This window comes from Orcinus orca, chromosome 4, assembly GCF_937001465.1.
Source record: "Orcinus orca chromosome 4, mOrcOrc1.1, whole genome shotgun sequence".
In the NCBI taxonomy this organism is placed as follows: Eukaryota; Metazoa; Chordata; class Mammalia; order Artiodactyla; family Delphinidae; genus Orcinus; species Orcinus orca.
The window spans coordinates 9319340-9338281 of NC_064562.1; the positions used below are offsets into that span (position 1 = coordinate 9319340).

Below are 18942 nucleotides of genomic sequence, written 5' to 3' on the forward strand. Positions count from 1 at the left end.
AAAAATTAAAGACAGAGCAAGTCATATGATCAAACCCAATATCAATGTGCAGGTTAAGTACAGTCCTCACACAGTGAATCATGAACGAGGAAGGGAAAAAAGAATCGTGAACAAATAATAAAGTGTAACACAATCCTTGACAAATTTCAACTCATTCATAGTTTCATAAAAATAAAATAAAAATTAAGGGACACTTCCTTGACATGATGAAATATATTATATCTCAGCCCCAAACCTGCACCATACCTAATGAAGAAACATTACAGGCATTCCCATTAAGATCAAGGACGAAGCAAGTATGTCCTCCCTCTCCACCACTATATAACATAGGTTTGGAGATATAAGCTAATAATAATAAACATTTAGATGCATAAGAATTGAGAAATAATTCATTTATATCTTTATGTAGATTATATAACACAACACCTAGAAAACAGAGAATCAGTGCTAAAAATAAAACTAACCAGTTCTGAAATATAGCATGGTATAAAATTTAGCTAAGAACATAAATAGAAAAAGTACTAACAGTGACCATTCGAAAGGTATAATGTCATTTAATATAGAAACAAACAAAATAAAAGATAAAATACTTAACAGGAAATGTGCCAAGACTGTTTTGGAAAACTGTGAAACACTCCCATAGGACATAAAAGAGGCCTTAAATAGAAAAACATTGTTTGTTCTCATATAGGAAAATTCAACATCATAAAGATGTCAATTCTCCCTCAATAATATATAAATGCAATGTGATTCTAAATAAAATAAAAGTAAATTTTTCCCCCCCTGGAGCGATGCAAGCTAATTCTACAGTTCATATGGGAAAATAAACATACAACAATATGAAGGAAAATCCTGAAAAATAAAAGCAATAAGGGAGGATTAGCCCTAACAAATATTCCATCAGACTCTAAAGCCTCTGATAAAAACACTGTGGTACCAGCAAATAGAGTGAACCAAAAAGCAAGTCCTCGTTAGACACCAAATCTACTGATACTTTGATCTTGGACTTTCCAGCCTCCAGAACTGTTACAACGAAATGGTGTTTATAAGGCACCCAGTCTGCAGTAGCCCAAACAGACTAAGATACCACCATCCTGTTGTCATCATTAGTCAGGTGCACTGGGCTTCCAATGTACTTGCTTTTGTTAGCACTTCATCACAATCAGCCATAGGTGATAGCTGTATTCATTGTGTTGTGGTGTGTCATCAGACATAAGCACCCCATTTCCCACCGGCAAGTGGCTCAGCAGTGTACTCAAATCCAAAGGTACGACCAAGATAATCCTGAAACTGCATTTTTGAATGGTGGTACCATTAAAGACCATCCTCTGTACTGTATCAGTCAAGGTTCAGTGAGAAGACAAGAAACACACCAGTAATTTAAACAGGGAAAATTTAACGTAAAGAATTATTAACTAGAAACAGGGGGTTAAGCATAGGAGATTAAAAAAAAAACCTTAACGATACCATAGGATTGAGAGTACTCAAATAAGGAATGATTTGGAGAGAGAGAGGCAGTCTCCCCCAAACTGAGATAGCTGCAGCCCAGGGGATGACAGAGCAGTTTGCGGTGTCATCCTGGGCCAGACCTGGTCCATAGCTGGTGGGCTGAAGTCGCCAAACAGGGCACTTCCCACAGGAGTGCCAGTAAACTGAGGCTGGCAAGCAGGAAACTTGATGGTACAGGACTGAGCAGGGAACTGCCCGCCGGGATGCCGGCGAAACCAGCTGGAGAGTGAGCTGTACTGGATGCTCTGCAAGCACGTCACAGCACCTGTCCTTTAGGAACAAAAAGAGAGGATGAGGACGCCCACCAGCCCAGGCAGCCTGTTCCCCGCAGCGTCCTTCCAGTGCCCTCTGCTGACAAAGCTTGCCATTGTGCCAGCTGGCAAAGGAAACACGCTTACAGGATCCAACTCCAGTATCACAAAGTGGCACAGAGGCAATGGACCCTGAGAAGAGCAGCGGTAAACTGATAGCTGTCGCAGGCTCTTTGAGGAAAAGGCTTATTCATGGTCTTGGGCAAAATGAGTTAAAAATTAAGCCTGGGAAGCCACTTTAATAATAGAAAGCAAGAAAGCATTCAGAGACAAAATGGAATCATATACGGGGGACCAAAGAGCAGACTTGAAGGGAACTTCCATTGGCCAAAACTGGAGTAATTTGAGAGTAAAAAGAATAATGGCAGTAACAGATAATAACAAACTGGATTTCTTAATTCCATTAGTATATAGTGATAGTATAAGAGAGAGCATAAAAGAAAGATCTTCTTTGCAGATAAATGCCAACTTACAATAAATATAGGAGAAATAATAAAATTGCAAAATCATTTTGCAACCCACAGTGTAGTATTGATTCAGGAAATGATCCCTAATGAATGTTAAAATCATTGCACAGAAGGTTATGGGGAACAGGATATTCACCTGGTCCAGAACACCATTCAACTAATTACTAATTCCAAAGGAAGAAGATGCTTTTAACTAAAGAGATTTAGTAGTCGCCCTCTTCATCCAGTAATCAAACAGCCTCACTAATGGGACTATTAGATATGTACCTTCTAATGTGACACAATAAGAAGACGCAACGTCGCCTACGAAATGCTTTTGTAAAAAATGTTTAACCGATTCAAATCAGAAGAAAACAAACAAATCTAGAAATTGAGCTACTCTGTAACGCAACAGACTTCAACTTTCTGAAAAGTAGGGCTGCCATATAAAATACAGGACACTCACTTAAATTTGAATTTCAGAAAGACAACAAATCATCTTCTAGTGTAAGCAAGGGGCATATGATACTAAAAGATGATTCATTGTTTGTCTGACCTTCAAATTAACTGAGCATCCTGAGCGTATTGTCCTTTTCTAAATCTTTCAGTACTACAAAAAAAGTCAATGTGATGAGAGAAAAAGGAGGGAGTAGGTGAGGGAGGATACTAGATTAAAAGCTTAAACAGGTATAACCAAGGGCAAAACAGGAACTTTGATTCACTCCTGGATTAAAAAAGAAATAAAACTACACAACACATTTGAGGAACAATTATGGCAATTTGAATATACACAGTACGTTAGATCATATTATGGAATTATTAATAGTTTTCTTAGGTGTGATCATTGCATTATGTTTATGAAAGTGGATCAGGCTTTATTCTTAAGAGATGTACAATGAAGTATTTACAGATACATCTAGCAAAACCTCTCAAAGCAATCTTGAGAAAGAAAAGCAAAGCTGTAGGCATCACTTCCTGATTTCAAACTATTTTATGGTACTGGCATGAAAAGACACATAGACCAATGGAACAGAACTGGGAGCTGAGAAATAAATATATGGTCAACAGATCTTTGACAAGGGCACCAAGAATACTCCATAGGGAAAGGATAATCTCTTCAGAAAACAATGCTGGGAAAACTGGATGTCCACATGCAAAAGAATGAAATTAGACCCTTATCTTATACCATACACAAAAATTAACTCAAAATGCATCATACAGTGCATTATACAGTGTCGGTGGAAATGTAAACTGGCCTTTATGAAAAACAGTATGGAGGTTCCTAAAAAATTAAAAATAGAACTGCTGTATGAGCCAACAATCCACTTCTGGATATATATCGAAATGAAATGAGATCAGTATATCACAAACAGATATCTGCATTCCCATGTTCATTGCATCATTATTCACGATAGCCAAGATACGGAAACTACATAAGTCCATCAACAGATGAATGGATAAAGACAACGCGGTGTGTGTGCGCGTGTATATATATATATATATATACACGCGCACACACACACACAATGGAATATTATTCAGTCCTTAAAAAACAAGGCAATCACGCTGTTTGCAATGATATGGATGAACCCAGAGGACATTATGCTAAGTGAAATAAGTCAGACACAGAAAGACAAATACTGTAGGATCTCAACTATACGTGGACTCTAAAAAATTCAAACTCATAGAACCAGTCATTTCCAGGGCTGGCCGGGGTGTGGTGGAAATGAGAAGATGTTGGTTCAAGGGTACAAACTTTCAGTAATAAGGTGAATAAGTTCTGGAAATCTAATGTACAGCATGGTGATTATAGTTAATAATACTGCATTTACTTGAAATTTGCTAAGAGAGTAGGTCTTAAGTGTTCTCACCATGATACACACACCTACATAGTTACACAAGGTAATTATGTGAAGTAATGGATGTGTTAATTAACTTGATTATGATAATAATTTCACAATAAATATGTATATTAAATCACCATATTGTACAACTTTTTAAAAAAATCGCATCATACCACCCAATTATGTACAATTTTTATTTGTAAATCATATCGCAATAATGATGGAAAAAATAAATGTAAATAGATGAAGCCCCCTCTGTTCAAAGACAGATTCTGATAATGATAAAAATAATAACAATAATAAATCCTACAACGTTTTTGTTTCTGTTTTATGTGTTTCCCTTATAAACAGATTAAAATTTTTAAAAAGAATTGCAATAGTACTGTCAAAGAAGTAGAATTAAAAAGCAAATAGCGTGCAATGTAGCTATGAGTCTATTCTATACTGTTAAAGGTCCAATAAAGATTTAACTATTATGAACCATTACACGCCAAATAACAGGGAGACAAAATGTTACATAGCAAAAACTATTACAATCACAATAAATAACTGATGAAAACATAATAATAGGAAAACCTAGATGACCTTGGGTATGATGATGACTTCTTAGATAAGATACCAAAGGTGTGATCCGTGAAAGAAAGAATTTGTAAGCTGGACTTCATTAAAATGTAAAAGTTCTGCTCTGCAAATGACAATGTCAAAAGAATGAGAAGACAAGCTCCAGACTGGGAGAAAATACTTTAAAAGACACATTTGATAAAAGACTTGTTATCCAAAACATAAAAAGAATTCTTAAAACTCAACAATAGGAAGATAAACAACAGGGTTAAAAAATGGACCAAAGACCTTAACAGACACTTTACCAAATAAGCATATAAAAAACCTCCACATCATATGTCGTCCGGGAAATGTAAGTTAAAACAGTGAGATAACACTACACACCTATTAGAATGGCCAAAATGCAGTACACGGACGACATCAAATCCTGGCAAGGATCACTGCTGGTGGGGATGCAAAATGATACAGCCACTTTGGAAGACAGTTTGGTAGTTTCTCACAAAACTAAACATACTCTTACCACAGGATACAGCAATTTACCCAGAAGAGTTGAAAACATAACCACACAAAAACCTGCACATGGATGTTTATAGCAACTTTATTCATTATTGCCAAAACTTGGAAGCAACCAAGGTATCAGTAGGTGAATGGCTAAATAAACTGTTGTATATCCAGACAACAGAATTTTATGCAGCACTGAAAAGGAATGAGCTCTCAGTCCATGAAAAGACATGGAGAAAACGCTAAAGCATACTACTAAGTGAAAGAAGTCAATCTGAAAAGGCTACGTACTGTATGACTCCACTGGAGGACATTCTGGGAAAAGTAAAACTATGCAGACAGTAAAAAGATCAGTGGTTGCTGGGAGCTAGGGGGTGAGGGAGGGATGAATAAGCGCAGCTCAGAGAATTTTTACCGCAGAGAAACTATTCCGTATACACTATAATAATGGATATGTCATTATATATTTGTCCAAAACCGTAGAATGTACAACGCCAAAAATGAACGCTAATATAAACTATAGATTTTAAGTGGTAATATTGTGTCAATATAGGCTCATCAATTGTAATAAATGTACCACTCTGACCAGGATGCTGGTAATAGGGGAAGTTATGCATATGTGGAGGCAAGGGTTATCGGGCAAATCTTTGTATTTTCTTCTCAACTTTGTTGTGAAACTAAAACTGATCTAAAGCAAAGTCTTTAAATAAGGGGGAAAGAATATAATAAAGTGAAAAATTTTAACATATCACTTAGATTCACTTAGGAAATAGATGACATACTCAACAGACTATTTTGACCAAAAGTTATACAGAGCAAACAAGCTTTTATTCTAGGCTAATTCAGCCTCACTACTGAGGCATTACCCTTCTGAGGTTTCTACTCAACACCCCATGTATTGCAAGGTTTCTCTGCTTTGGATGTTTGAAGAATTTAAAATATTCCCCCTCTATGAGAGCATCAAGAATTTTTCCACCTGCTCCTTTCTGGTAATTCTTCCTCTTGCCTCAGGCAGATTCTTCAGATGCTTTGAAGACTCAAGGGTAACACCCTGGAGATCCCTGGAGCTCTTTCTCTGTGTGGCTCTCTCCTCTCTGGTACTCTGTGAATTCCATCCACCTTGGCTTCCCCAAATTCTCAACTTACTCTGTCTTCTCAACTAAGGGAGACTGCACAACAGCCTGGAATCACTCTCTAGGGAATTACTGGAGAAACCATAGGACTCACGTTTGTTTATCTTCTTTCAAGGATTACTATTCATCACTGTCCATTGTCCAATGTTTGAAACCCTTCATCATAAATGTGGACTAGTTTCTTATTTGTTTAAGGTAAGTGGGTAAATATGTTTCTGTTGCTCCCTCAGGGCCAGGAACAGAAATCCTTTAAAAATAATTTTAACTTTAAAGAAAAGAATGAAAAAGATCAAATAAAATATATGACCATGCGGAAATGAAAAGGGAGCTGGCATAATTCGTGAAAGGAATTAAGGATTTAAAATAAATAATTAGGGAAATGAAAGCCACATTTAAAACTACGAAAATATGAAAAGTACAGTAACATGGGGGACATGAGTTGTAAAAATCCTATTAAAAACAAAACCAGAAAATGACAGAAATCATTAGAAAGAGGATAATACAGAAATGAAACAGTAGCTCCAACATATGCATTATTGGTACCCTTGGATTAAGGGAAGAAAACAAATGAAACAGAATATTTCAAAATTATAAAAGTAGAAAGCTTTCCTAAAATAAATGAAAATTTTAATTTACTGATTAAACCTGTACAGTATTTCCCAGAAAAACAATTATGCAGAATGATCGATCCAAATGTGTACCTTTAAAAAACTCACTAAACAGGTAACTTTTGCAAAGAAAAATCAAGTCACCTGCTAGGGCTGAGAGAAAAAAATGTGGGTTTAATCAGACCTTACTTCTCCACAGCAACATTTAATGACAGAGGAAGGTGGAGAAATGTTTCCAGAATCCTGCAAACAGGAAAAAAAAGATTGAGCCAAAAATATTGTGCCCAGCCCGTTTGTTTTATGTTTATGGCAACGGAAAGGCATTCTCAATTTTGTACGTATTCTGGAACAATGAAGCTTTAATGCGTCCACCTTAAAAAAAACAACAAAAAAAGGACTGCTTGATAAAAATCTATCCCAAAAAACTAAGTAGAGAGAAGGAACTCAAGGAAAGGGAACTCATATTTTAAAAGTACTGGTAGAAGCTTCCCTGGTGGCGCAGTGGTTGAGAGTCCGCCTGCCGATGCAGGGGACACGGGTTCGTACCCCGGTCTGGGAGGATCCCACGTGCCGCGGAGCGGCTGGGCCCGTGAGCCATGGCCGCTGAGCCTGCGCGTCTGCAGCCTGTGCTCCGCAACAGAAGAGGCCACAGCAGTGAGAGGCCTGCGTACCGCAAAAAAAAAAAAAAAAGTACTGGTAATGAGTACTGAATACACTTAAATGTATAAAGTAAATATTATCTTTATTATTTTAGGTTAAAAATGAAAGTTTATAGACTTTGGCTACATAAAAGTTATTGTTAATTTTAAAAAGTGTTTGTTTGTGGACAGTATACATTTGCTAATGTCCTTATCTTTCAGAAGAAGAGTCAAAGGCTACTGAACAAACATTGATGAATTAATAAAATAATTGCTTGATTCATTTAAAGAATTGATGATTGACATTAAAATTTACATTTGTAAGTAATTTCAAAATATCATTCAGACAGAAACCCAACATAGCTCACTAATGCTCTATGATCAACTGATGAGCAACAGCCCTTTTGGGTCATACCAAAGTAGGGACTGGAACCAGAAAGAGTCATTCAATACAATTAAACCATCAAAATTTACAAATTTAAAAGCCCTTATATAGCCTGTGAGGAAGAGTGAGGGAAGCTACTGTAACCAAAGCAGGAAGGTATTACTAAAAGGTTAAGCACATAAATCAAAAGAACAGAACAGATCATCTAGAAATAAACACTCATATACGGTCAATTGATTCTCAATAATGGTGCAAAGGTGATTCGGTAGAGAAAGGATAGTCTTTTCAACTAATAGTGCTGCAACGATTGGATATCCATATGCAAAAAAAAAACAAAAAACAACCCTCTATTCATACCTCACACCATAAACAAAAGTTATCTTTAAATGGATTATGTGCTGAAATGTAAAACCTGAAATTATAAATCTTCTAGAAGAAAATATGGGAGAAAATGTTCATGACCTTAAGTGAAGCAAAGATTTCTTAAATATGATACCAAAGGTACAATCCAAAGAAAAAAATTCACAAATTGGACATTATCAAAATTATGAACTTATGCTATTAAAAAATACTATAAGAATGAAAAGACATCTTTAAAAGGTCCTTTGGAATAGTATTTATAGTAAAGATGTCAAAGACACTAAGAAAGAAAAGTATGGTTCGGCATCCCCCAAATCTCTAATCTCTTAACGCTTGCAGAGTGGGTTAGCCTACTAGCCACCCTATACGCCCTATTGAGCCCACTTAGCTCAGATGAGAGGGCCCAATTGTGTGTTCATATAGCATCTTATGCATATCATTGACACAACTCTTACCAGTCTGTATGATCCACTTCTATTCAAATCTATTAGTTAGTACTACTCCAGTTGCAAGAGACAGAAACCCAAACTTAAATTAAGCAAAAAAGAAATTCTTGGCTATCGAAGTCCAGGGTTAGATCTAACTTCAATTAGTGCTGGTTTCAGGGGCTCAAATGATGTCATCAGAACCTGGTAATATTCTCCATCTCCTAGGACTCACCTAGGAGCTAGACTCCAAAACAATAACAACAAAAACAACAACAATAAAAACCTTCCCAGCAACCATACAGCACTCACCGGGTAATTGCTTTATCTGTGTATAGCTTGTATTTGCAAGCTAATTATACAGGCCTTGAAGGCAAAGACAACTTCTTTTGCACCCTAATCATATCTAAGATTATGCTAGGTGGTTATAAAGCAGACATTCTGTAAAGTCTGGTAGATCTGGGAAAGCTGTAAGCATCACCCATGTTGGCATCGAAAGGCTTTGGAAAAAATTCTGACATCCTTTTGGAAATCTGGGCTAGTGAAAGTAGAGTTGTATTCAAAATTTTTGAATAACTACACCCAAATGGTAATAATGAATAAGTTTGAGTTGGTAAAGAGAAAAGCCTCACACAATATTCCAAAGAGCTCTATTCTTGGCCCTATATTCTTCAAAATTCTTTTGAATGTGGCTAAAGACATATATCTGCATCTGACAAAACTAGAATATGGCAAATTATAAAAATGTATTTTACAATGTTCTTGAATAGCATGGCCACTCAAACATTATCACTAATTCCATTTTGGTATTCTTCCAGTCTTCACATTATACATATTTTCATGTATATATATTGTTCCATTATTCCTCTAGCATAAACATTTTGGCTGCCAGCTTGTCTAGACTTACATCCTTACAACTCCAAATCTGGTGGGAAGAAAAGCTTTTCTTTTCCAAGAATTCAAAACAAAAAAAAAAATCTGTTCTCATTTCCATTGGATAGAACCAGCTCCCATGCCTGTTCTTAAATACCATTCCCAGGTGTCAAGGGGACATGATATGCTGGTTGGCCAAGCCTGAGATCCACACCCACCACTTGGGAGCTTAGCAGTGGTGTCAGCCACACCTGAGGCACTCAGGGACTCAGAACGGAGAGGATTGTTTCCCGAGAAAAACTGATTACCGTTATAATAAGAAAGGGAAATGGTTGCTGGGCTGCTGAACTACAAACGAAATGAGGCAGGGTCTCCGCTCTCCAGGACTTTACAGTCCTACTCAGGAAGACTATGTTAATAGACATTTTCAATATAAGGTGGTAAATGCTGTGATAAAGGTTTGCAAGGTAGATGGCAAGTAAATTCAAGCAGGGAGATATGTAAAATGGATAACTAACAAAGACCTATTGTATGGGACAGGGAACTCTGCTCAATATTACGTAACAACCTACATGGGAAAGGAATTTGAAAAAGAACGGATACATGTATATGTATAACTGAATCACTTTGCTGTATACCTGAAACGAACACAACATTGTTAATCAACTATACTCCAATATAAAATAAAAAGTTAAAAAAAAACAAGAAAAAAAAATTCAAGCAGGGGGGCCAGGTTTGTGGCTAAGGAAGTTTCCAAAAGGAAATGATGCCTGAGTCTAGAAAGATTCATAAGTCTTTTCAATGTAGAAGAGAGCTTGGGAGTGATGTAAAAATGTTTCCAGGCACCCTTTTTTGTTTTTTACTGAGGTATTGTTAATTTACAATATTATATTAATTTACAGTGTAAGTGGCATTGTTGACATGTAAGACTTGATCCCCTTGAAGGTAGGAGTCATGTCTTATCTTTGCCTCGCCAGAATTCCACATGGTACCTGGCGTCTAGTGGATATTCTATATGTGTTTGATGAATTTATTAATACTCCCTCATTATGTCTTCAACGAAAATTCTGCAGGAATTTGTAAGGTTGGTATTTAACCATATTATTCAGAGAAGAAAACTGAGAGAGATTAGATCATCAAAAATCACAGTGCCAACCAACGATGGCTCCAAGGTTACCCCCGCAGAGGCAGGGATATATCCAAACCAAACTCCAGGCATTTAGAGGAATACCACAAATCCCAGCCTTGCATTATTAGAGCAGTAAAGTGAGAAATAAAGTAAACATTTTACCATGGTTGGCAGTTCTTATAAAGCCCCAAACACCAAATTTTCTTCTGATTTCAGATGTCAAGTGATTAAAAACTTATTTTACAATGTTCTTGAATAAATAAGGGCTGAGAAAAAAATTGAGAGAGAAACGTGTTTGTTTGGGTGGCTTGCTAAGCAACACCGCACATACCAGAGGCTCCTTTTGGATTTCCTTTTGAAGGTGGAATCTGTGGGACCAATGGGTACTTCAGCTTGCATCTGCTTCATCAGTTCAAATTGGAAAATAAAAGCAAAACAGGAAACAAACAGGCAATTCTAAAGTACAGAAGTCAGAAGTGTAGAGAATGCTAAGTATTAAATTAGCCTAGTCGCCTTTTAAATGACTTCTCTGAAGGTCTTCAGTGGCACTAACACTAATAGGTGAGGTTTTATAAGTGTGTCCCCAGAAGAATCGACCACACAGATGAAACAAAACCAAATAGTATCCAAGCTACATTATCTATCCCACACAGTATTTCAGGCCCTATAGATTACTGAAATTTGTAATATGGCAATAGGATGTAGCAACCAGATGAAGAAAAATATGTTTGTGTATCTCACTTATTTAATAAGGGATAACTTCTTATGAGAAATAGAGTTTTACGATGGGTACTAAAGGAAGGAATTCTGTGGGAAGGGAGAGAAATTTACAACCTCAGGGCCTGCTTGAGCAAAAGCTAGGAGCTCTGAAGGGGCAAAAAGAGTCAAGGTAAAAGCAGGAAAGAGAATATTGGTCAGCCAGAAAGAATGAATAAATAAATATTTGAGCAGGAAATATATTGGACAGCTGGGGAAGGGTTTATGAAGTCTAAGACTGAAATTAGTAGAGAAACTCCTACAATGTAGGATTTAAAGACGCTGTGGATCAAATACTATCTAAGTCATTATTACACAAATATCGCTGTGCATTTTAAAAAAGCGTATTTCTTTCAACGATTTGTGATTTGAGTTTCAGGTAAGCACACATCTAAATCTGAACTATGTACGTGCGGACACGTTTTCAATCAATCTGTATTCTTTGAGGGACGGGGTATAGTCTTAGAAAGAATATTTCAGATTTTGATTTAAATAGTTGACACTACAGAAAGGGGGCATGTTATCATCAATTACAGAATAAAGCCTGTACTCCTAACGATGCATCTGAAGCCTTCCACGATCTGGCCTGCCTACCTGCGCTTCCCATGCCAGCCTGAGGATGGGCAGTCTCTCCTCTCAACCCCTCCCATGCTGAAAACCTTCACTACTGACTTGACACTAAATCATATTCTCCCGTCTATTGTTATTTACTCAGTGTGTGTATCTCTCCTGTGAGATTATAACTCCCTGAAGGATGTGTCCAAAGAGTATTTTGTTTTGCATATTCTGACTAAAATAATAATGTTATTTACTATGTATAGTAAATGCACAGAATTTGCACTGAATACATGGATAGCACTTGAATTAATTTGTTTATCATTCCTTGACATTATTGTTTCTCCGTTCAGTCTCCTTATGTCTCTGGACTCTAGGCCTGCTAGCAGCAAACAGGAAGAACAAACAAGAAATGAACAAGCAGAAGTCTATTGTCTTCTAAACCTTGAACTCTGGAAAATCAAAATATCCTTGGGAGACAAATATCACAAAACTAAAACCAGCATTTTGAGCAGGGAACATAATAGCTTCAAGTGGGCATAAGCTATTCCAAGGGCCCTTGGAGCCTGCAGGAGAAGTGGTGGTATGCGAAAGTTAAAAAGACCTCTACAAGAAGAATTAGGAACCCCTGTCATAGCCAGAGGTCTAGCTGTGTGCCTTAAAATGACTGTACCTGACTAGATTCATTCATTTCCCCAACCAATCCGCGGGGAATGCAAGCTCTTTAATGGCGGGGCTTTTCACTAGTGTCATTGCTTGCACTCTGTCCTGGCGTTGTGCCTGGCTCCTACTAGGTGCTCAATAAATATTTGTTATGGAATCCTCTGTCTTGGTCATGGAGTGTCCATCCTCAAGAAGCTCATAGTCTGGTTAGGACAAAGACTTCCAAATATGCAATTCTGATAGATGAAAATACTTATCCTAAGTAAGCTATAAGAGCTCATAACGCTAACACTTGAGCATTTACCGTGTGCCAGGAAGTGTTCCCCATGCCTTACATGTATTAATTCACCTAATCTTCACAACAACCCCGTGAGGCAAACACTATTATTATTTCCATTTTCCGGCACAACGAGGTAAAGCCACTTGCCCAAGGTCACACAGCTAGGAAGTGGCAGCGCAGGAACTGAACCAGGGTTCAGAAGTAGCACAGTGTAGGCACAAGACAAAGAGTTAGTCTGACTCAAAGACCACTGAAGTTTCTTCTAGGCCTGGGATCGCAGAAGAGGGCACCACCGGTGACAATGAAGCGCTAGGAACACGAGGGAAATGTTTCATGAAACCCCACGCATGTGGACCATGTTGGTGCTTCTCAAACTTAGGATGCTCCAGAATCCTCAGAGAAGATTCAGAATTTCAGGCCTGAAATCCTGCAGTTTCTGAATCCATAAGGTTGGAGTGGGGACGTGGAATGTGTATTTTTAACAAGTGCCACACTGATGTCGAGAATCATGCTTTAAGAATACTAAACTAGACCTATTCTCCAGCAGAACACTTGGGCTGAGATTCTGCTCTTTTTTCTCAGGCCTGGCTCTCCTCCGGCCAGGTGTCTGTTGGGCATCCTTTGAAGATGCAATCTGGCAGTGCTCTGTTAGGCGCACCGGCACCTGTAGAGGCTCCTCAGACGACAGGCATCACAGCCCTCACCCAGGACAGTTATTTCCGGTTTATTTGTCTGTCTCCTCTTGAGAGCAGGGGCTGTGTCATACTGTGCTCTACACGCCAGCTCCTAATTCAGTGTGCAGGAAATGTCTTCTGAAGGAGACTGGATGGACTGCATCAGCCCTGCCCTTGAGAAGCTCATAGTTAAGTGAAGGACACAGATACCTGGATAGATAAACTACGGGATTAGGTGATGGGTGGCCGTGATTACCTAAATACGAGCAGCATGCTGTGAGGGCACAGGGAAGCAGCAAAGCGTGCTGCACAGGTGGGAACCCATGCTGGAAAAGCAGGTTGGGAGCTGTAATGGGCTGAATTGTGTCCCCCTCAGAAATTCCTGTGTTGAAGTCTAACCCTAACCCCTCCAACCAGAGTACCTCAGAATGTGACCGTATTTGGAGACTGGGTCTTTTAAAAGGTAATTAAGTTAAAATGCGATCGTTAGAGTGGGCCCTAATCCAATCTGGCTGGTGTCCTCAGAAGAGGAAATGGAGGCATAGACACATACAGAGGGACAACCATGTGAAGACACAGGGCGAAGACGGCCACCTACAAGCCAAGGACAGAGACCTCAGAAGAAACCAGCCCTGCCAACACCTTGACCTTAGACTTCCAGCCTCTAGAACTGTGAGAAAATAAACGTCTGTCGTTTGAGACACCCAGTCTGTGGTACTTTGTTACAACAGCCCCAGCAAAAAAAAATATAGCAGCAGATTATGAAAATTTACCAAGCCAAACTACAGAAATTAAATTTTTACCTTTTAAGCTGTCAGAAGCCTCCACGGGTGTCTAAGCATCAATGCGACATGAGCAGGTTTGGTTCCGAACCCAATTTGGAAACAGCGGGTACCCAGAAGTGAAAAATGATGGTGGAGTTGACAGATCCATTGTTCCAACGCAGCATAAAACAAGCCGTAAGGGCCCTGGACTAAATCATTGACAAGGGGAATGAATAACAGAGGTCCTAATCAGAGAGACCTTTGTGGGGCAAAAGTAACACAATTTGGGGGAAATGAGGTGTTGGAGGCGAAGAGCAGACAGATGAGGTTATCATGAAGTGTACTTTGGGGAGTGACGATGCCTCAGATCTCAACTGGGGATACAGGAGGTGAAGCAGGCTTAAAAGAAGAAGGGAAAAGATAACAAACTTCCCTTGGGATGGGTGAAGTTTGTGACAACTGCAGAGCGTCCAGCTGGATGTGCTCCGGAGAGCGGGAATAAAGCTCTGGACCTGCGGCCTGAGGCGGGATTCCGTGACTCACAGACGGGGAGATGGTGGGAAGGGGGCGGTCGAGCTCTGCGGAGCATCAGCGATCCAAGAGCCCCGCGGCCGAATCCTCGGGGTCCCCGCAACGCGTGGACAGAGGAGCTAACCAGAGTCAGGAAACCCTCCAAAAAGCTGCTGGATTGGGGCGGGGGGTGAGCGCGCCAAAGGCCAAGGAAGTCAGCGATAGGGCTCTGTTAGGAGTTTGCTGGCAGTTTTCAAACGGAGGAACGACCTTTGACCCTGCTGCAGACCGGCTCGGGCTGGATCTCGCTTGTTCACGCCGTCGCACAAAGGGGTTTCCCTCGCTCCCTGCACCGCGGTCAACCGAGGCAGAAGTGGCTGGCGGCTAGCAGGGACCCAAGCACCACTCTGGGTGACGCAGGCAGTGCCAACTCCGGAAGCCCTCCCACCCGAACGCAATGGGGACGCCCGGGCCCCGGCTGCACTTGGGACACGGGCCCAGGCGCCGCTCGCCCAGCGCGCCGGCCGCGGGGGCGGCTGCCTCGCGCCTCCCCCTGCAGCGCGCCGCGGCCGCTGGGCGAGGCGAGGCGAGGCGAGGCGAGGCGAGGCGGGGGGAGGCGGGCCGAGGGGGCGGGCGAGGGACGCGGGACTCTGGGGAGCTCGGGGGCGGAGAGCAGGAGGCGGCGGGCCCCGGGAAGAAAGGAACATGGCTCCTGCGGCGGACAGCGCCGAGCGCGGCACGGGGCGACGGCGCGCCGGGCGCCAGTGACCACGATGGTGAACTCGAGCCGCGTGCAGCCGCAGCAGCCCGGGGACGCGAAGCGGACGCCGGCGCCCCGAGCGGCGGGCCCGGGCCGGCTGATGGCTGGCGGGCGGGCCGCGGGCGCCGGCTTCGCCGGCCCGGGCGGCCTCCGCGAGCAGAGGGGCCTGGAGATCGAGATGGAGCGCATCCGGCAGGCGGCCGCGCGGGACCCCCCGGCCGGAGCCTCGGCTTCCCCATCTCCTCCGCTCTCGTCGTGCTCGCGGCAGGCGTGGAGCCGCGACAACCCGGGCTTCGAGGCCGAGGAGGAGGAGGAAGAGGAGGTGGAGGGAGAAGAAGGGGGAATGGTGGTGGAGATGGACGTAGAGTGGCGCCCGGGCAGCCGGAGGTCGGTCGCCTCCTCAGCTGTGAGCTCTGTGTGCGCCAGGGGCAGGGGGCTGGGGGGCTACCACGGTGCGGGCCCTCCGAACGGGAGGCGGCGCCAGCGAGAGGACCAGGGCCCGCCGAGCCCCAGCCCGGCTGGCGGCGGCGGCGGCGGCGGGGACCCGCTGCATCGCCACCTCCCCCTGGACGGGCAGCTGCCGCGAGTGGCCTGGGCCGAGAGGCTGGTTCGCGGGCTGCGAGGTAAGAGCGCGACCCTCGGCGGCTGATGCACAAACCAGAAGTGCGGGCGCCGCCAGAGCCATCGCCCGCGGAGGGCAGCTCTCCAGGGCTCCCGCTCGCGTTCCCATTGCGTCCCCGCCTCCCTAAGAAGCGTCTTCCGCACCTCTGCTAATTCCGTTCTATTTCCGGTACCCAGCACGGAATTCCACTGCGCCCTTGTTGGTGCAAATTTATTGGATACCTCCTTCTTCTAAAAGATGTGTCAGCTTATGTTTACCTTTGGAAATAAGTGAAAGCCGTATTAGAGCGAAGGGGTACATCTGGAGTTTGGGGGGTTTTTTTCCTTGTAGGGAAAAAAGTATTCTAAGGCAACGAATGGTGGTTGCAACTGCATATTTGCGAATTTCACTAAATGAAAACGAAACTTATGTGCTAGTACCCATGGCCTTTCACTGTCCTGGATGCCCTATTGCCCCTTACCCCTTTCCGCAATGGGTACGCAGTACAGTGTCCTAGTTGTGGAAGGGTGTCACTGCATAGTCATTGATGTTGTTTTGGCGGTGTCTGGTTGTTTGGGGGAGAGGGAGCTGTTAAGAACGCCACGAATAGAATAAACTGTCTAGCAAAACAGTTATTCGGCCATTTCTAAGTCTAGGTATTTTTCTAAAACAGTTGCAAAGTAAATGCTAATGTTGTTTAAAAAAGTTGAAAGTATGTTTTTAAATAACTAAGTTAATGTTCTTTGAAGTTCCAATGAGACAGTGAGGTCATCAGATACCAGCTGTGTGGAAATGTGTCAGAGTTCGGTGCACCCAGCTCTCCAAAAGGCAGGAAAGGAATTTTCAAAATTGCCAGTGCCTATTAAGAGGACACAAATTTTCCAAGAGCAAATGGGATCCTGTTTTTGCAAAGTTTTGTCAGAGGCATCTTTGGAAAAGAGTTGCATTGGCTCTTGCCATCCAAGTGACTTTAACCTCTACTTTTAAGAGTTTTCCATTCTCAGTTCTTTTGAAAATTTCCTTTCCCTTCTCTTCCTGTCAGTTTTGAAAATCTTGCACAAAAAGCTATCCAGGTGTTTTTACAGCAACGTGATCAACACCAAGTCAGGCCTACACCCGAACCCCAGTTCTACCACACATTGGCTACATGACCTCGAGCAAATTGCCTAACCTCTCTGATCCCCAGTTTTTGAATTTTTTTTTTAAAGAGATAATCATAATACTTAGTTCTTGACTTGGGAGGATTAAATGAGGTGAAACATAAAACATGTAGCAAGTCTCTGCCATGTTGTGAGTGCTTCATAAATAGAAATTAAATCATAGATTCTAAAAGTGTACATTTGGGTACTCTTACACAGTGATTATGCTAGTTAATTTGATTCAGAGCATGGTGGGGACCAAAAGATCCTTTTTGGATAACCTGTGTGAGTAGATTAGTAAGAAACTCTCATACTCTTTTCAGGTTGTTTAATTGTTTTAATTGTGCTTTTTAAAGTATTCACTGAAGTGAGAGGAGTTTCTTATAAGTTAATAAATAATGGAAAGTCATGATCCTGTTAATTCAGCTTAAGTATTTGATAACACTTAATGTTCTTTGGATAAACTCAATAATGGAATATAATGAAATGAAATATATGAGTGTATGTATAAGTTCATTTCTTTTAAAGAAAAGTTTCAGAAAATTTACAATGAATAAGGTAACAGTAAAACTTCTAGTCAAACCTTATCAGTGGTCTAATTAGTAGAATAGAATCATGAAAATCTTTTTTACAGAAAAATTTAGAATAAATTTTATTTCTTTTATGAAGAAATATAGTTGATACTCTTGTCACTTATTAAGTAACATTTGTTAAATAATTAGTGACTATACTAGGTGCTACCAAAAAAAAATATATATATAGCACATCACCATTTTCCTATGGACAGAAACCCAGAAAAGTGAAATGAATAACCATGAATGAGTTGTGATTTTTTTTTCCCCCCTCTTGGGATACCGATGACAAAAAATCTTATATACATTGTATAAGTAGTGCTCAGAGTCAGAAGAGAGAGTGACTTGGAATTTCTAAAGGTAGGAGCAATTACTCAAATTGGAGTGGTCAGGAGCTTCCCTGGAGGTCTCCAACCTTTTGTGACTTTCCATAACTCACTCAGACTTCCTGGCCTCTGTTCCTCATGTATAAAATGGAAGAGTTGAACCCAATCTTCAAGGTCCCTTCTAGCTTCAGCATATCCTGTGTTGTTGTTAAATGACATGAATCTGAGCTGGACAGCAAATGGTCATTTCTCTCCTTGGACACTAAATAGATCTATCCTCTTAGCAGGAGTAAGATAGCAATGAAGAAATGTTTGAGGCCTGAGGATGGGAGGAAATTGTGTCTAGCTAAGGAATTAAGAATTTACCCTTAAATATTAGGAAGCAGTTGGAAAGTTTTGAGCAGGGGCAGAGCACGTTGAAAGCGAATACGAGTCAAGCAGTGTGCTGGGCAGGAGAGCTTTGCAGAAGGAGACAGGGAAGCAGGAGGACCAGGTAGGAGGCCGCCAGTGAAGGGCTGACGGAGGCCTGCCCCGAAGGAAGCAAAGGAAGGCTGAAAGATGGAAAGACTGCTCCAGACTAAAAGATTTCCCCAACCCAATGATCTCGTTTACTTTTCTC

At 41.2% G+C, this 18942-nt stretch overlaps 1 protein-coding gene across 2 annotated transcripts in view; it reads left to right on the top strand.

Moving 5' to 3' along the window:
- Positions 1–15567: 15567 nt before the first annotated feature.
- PKD2 (polycystin 2, transient receptor potential cation channel) overlaps positions 15568–18942 on the top strand; it is a 49234-nt gene continuing 45859 nt past the window's right edge. For both annotated transcript variants that reach the window (XM_004266134.3, XM_049709016.1), the window contains exon 1: positions 15568–16308. In XM_004266134.3, coding sequence (XP_004266182.1) covers positions 15699–16308 — 610 coding nt within the window. In that variant the 5' untranslated portion in view covers positions 15568–15698. The remainder of the gene's footprint in view (positions 16309–18942) is intronic.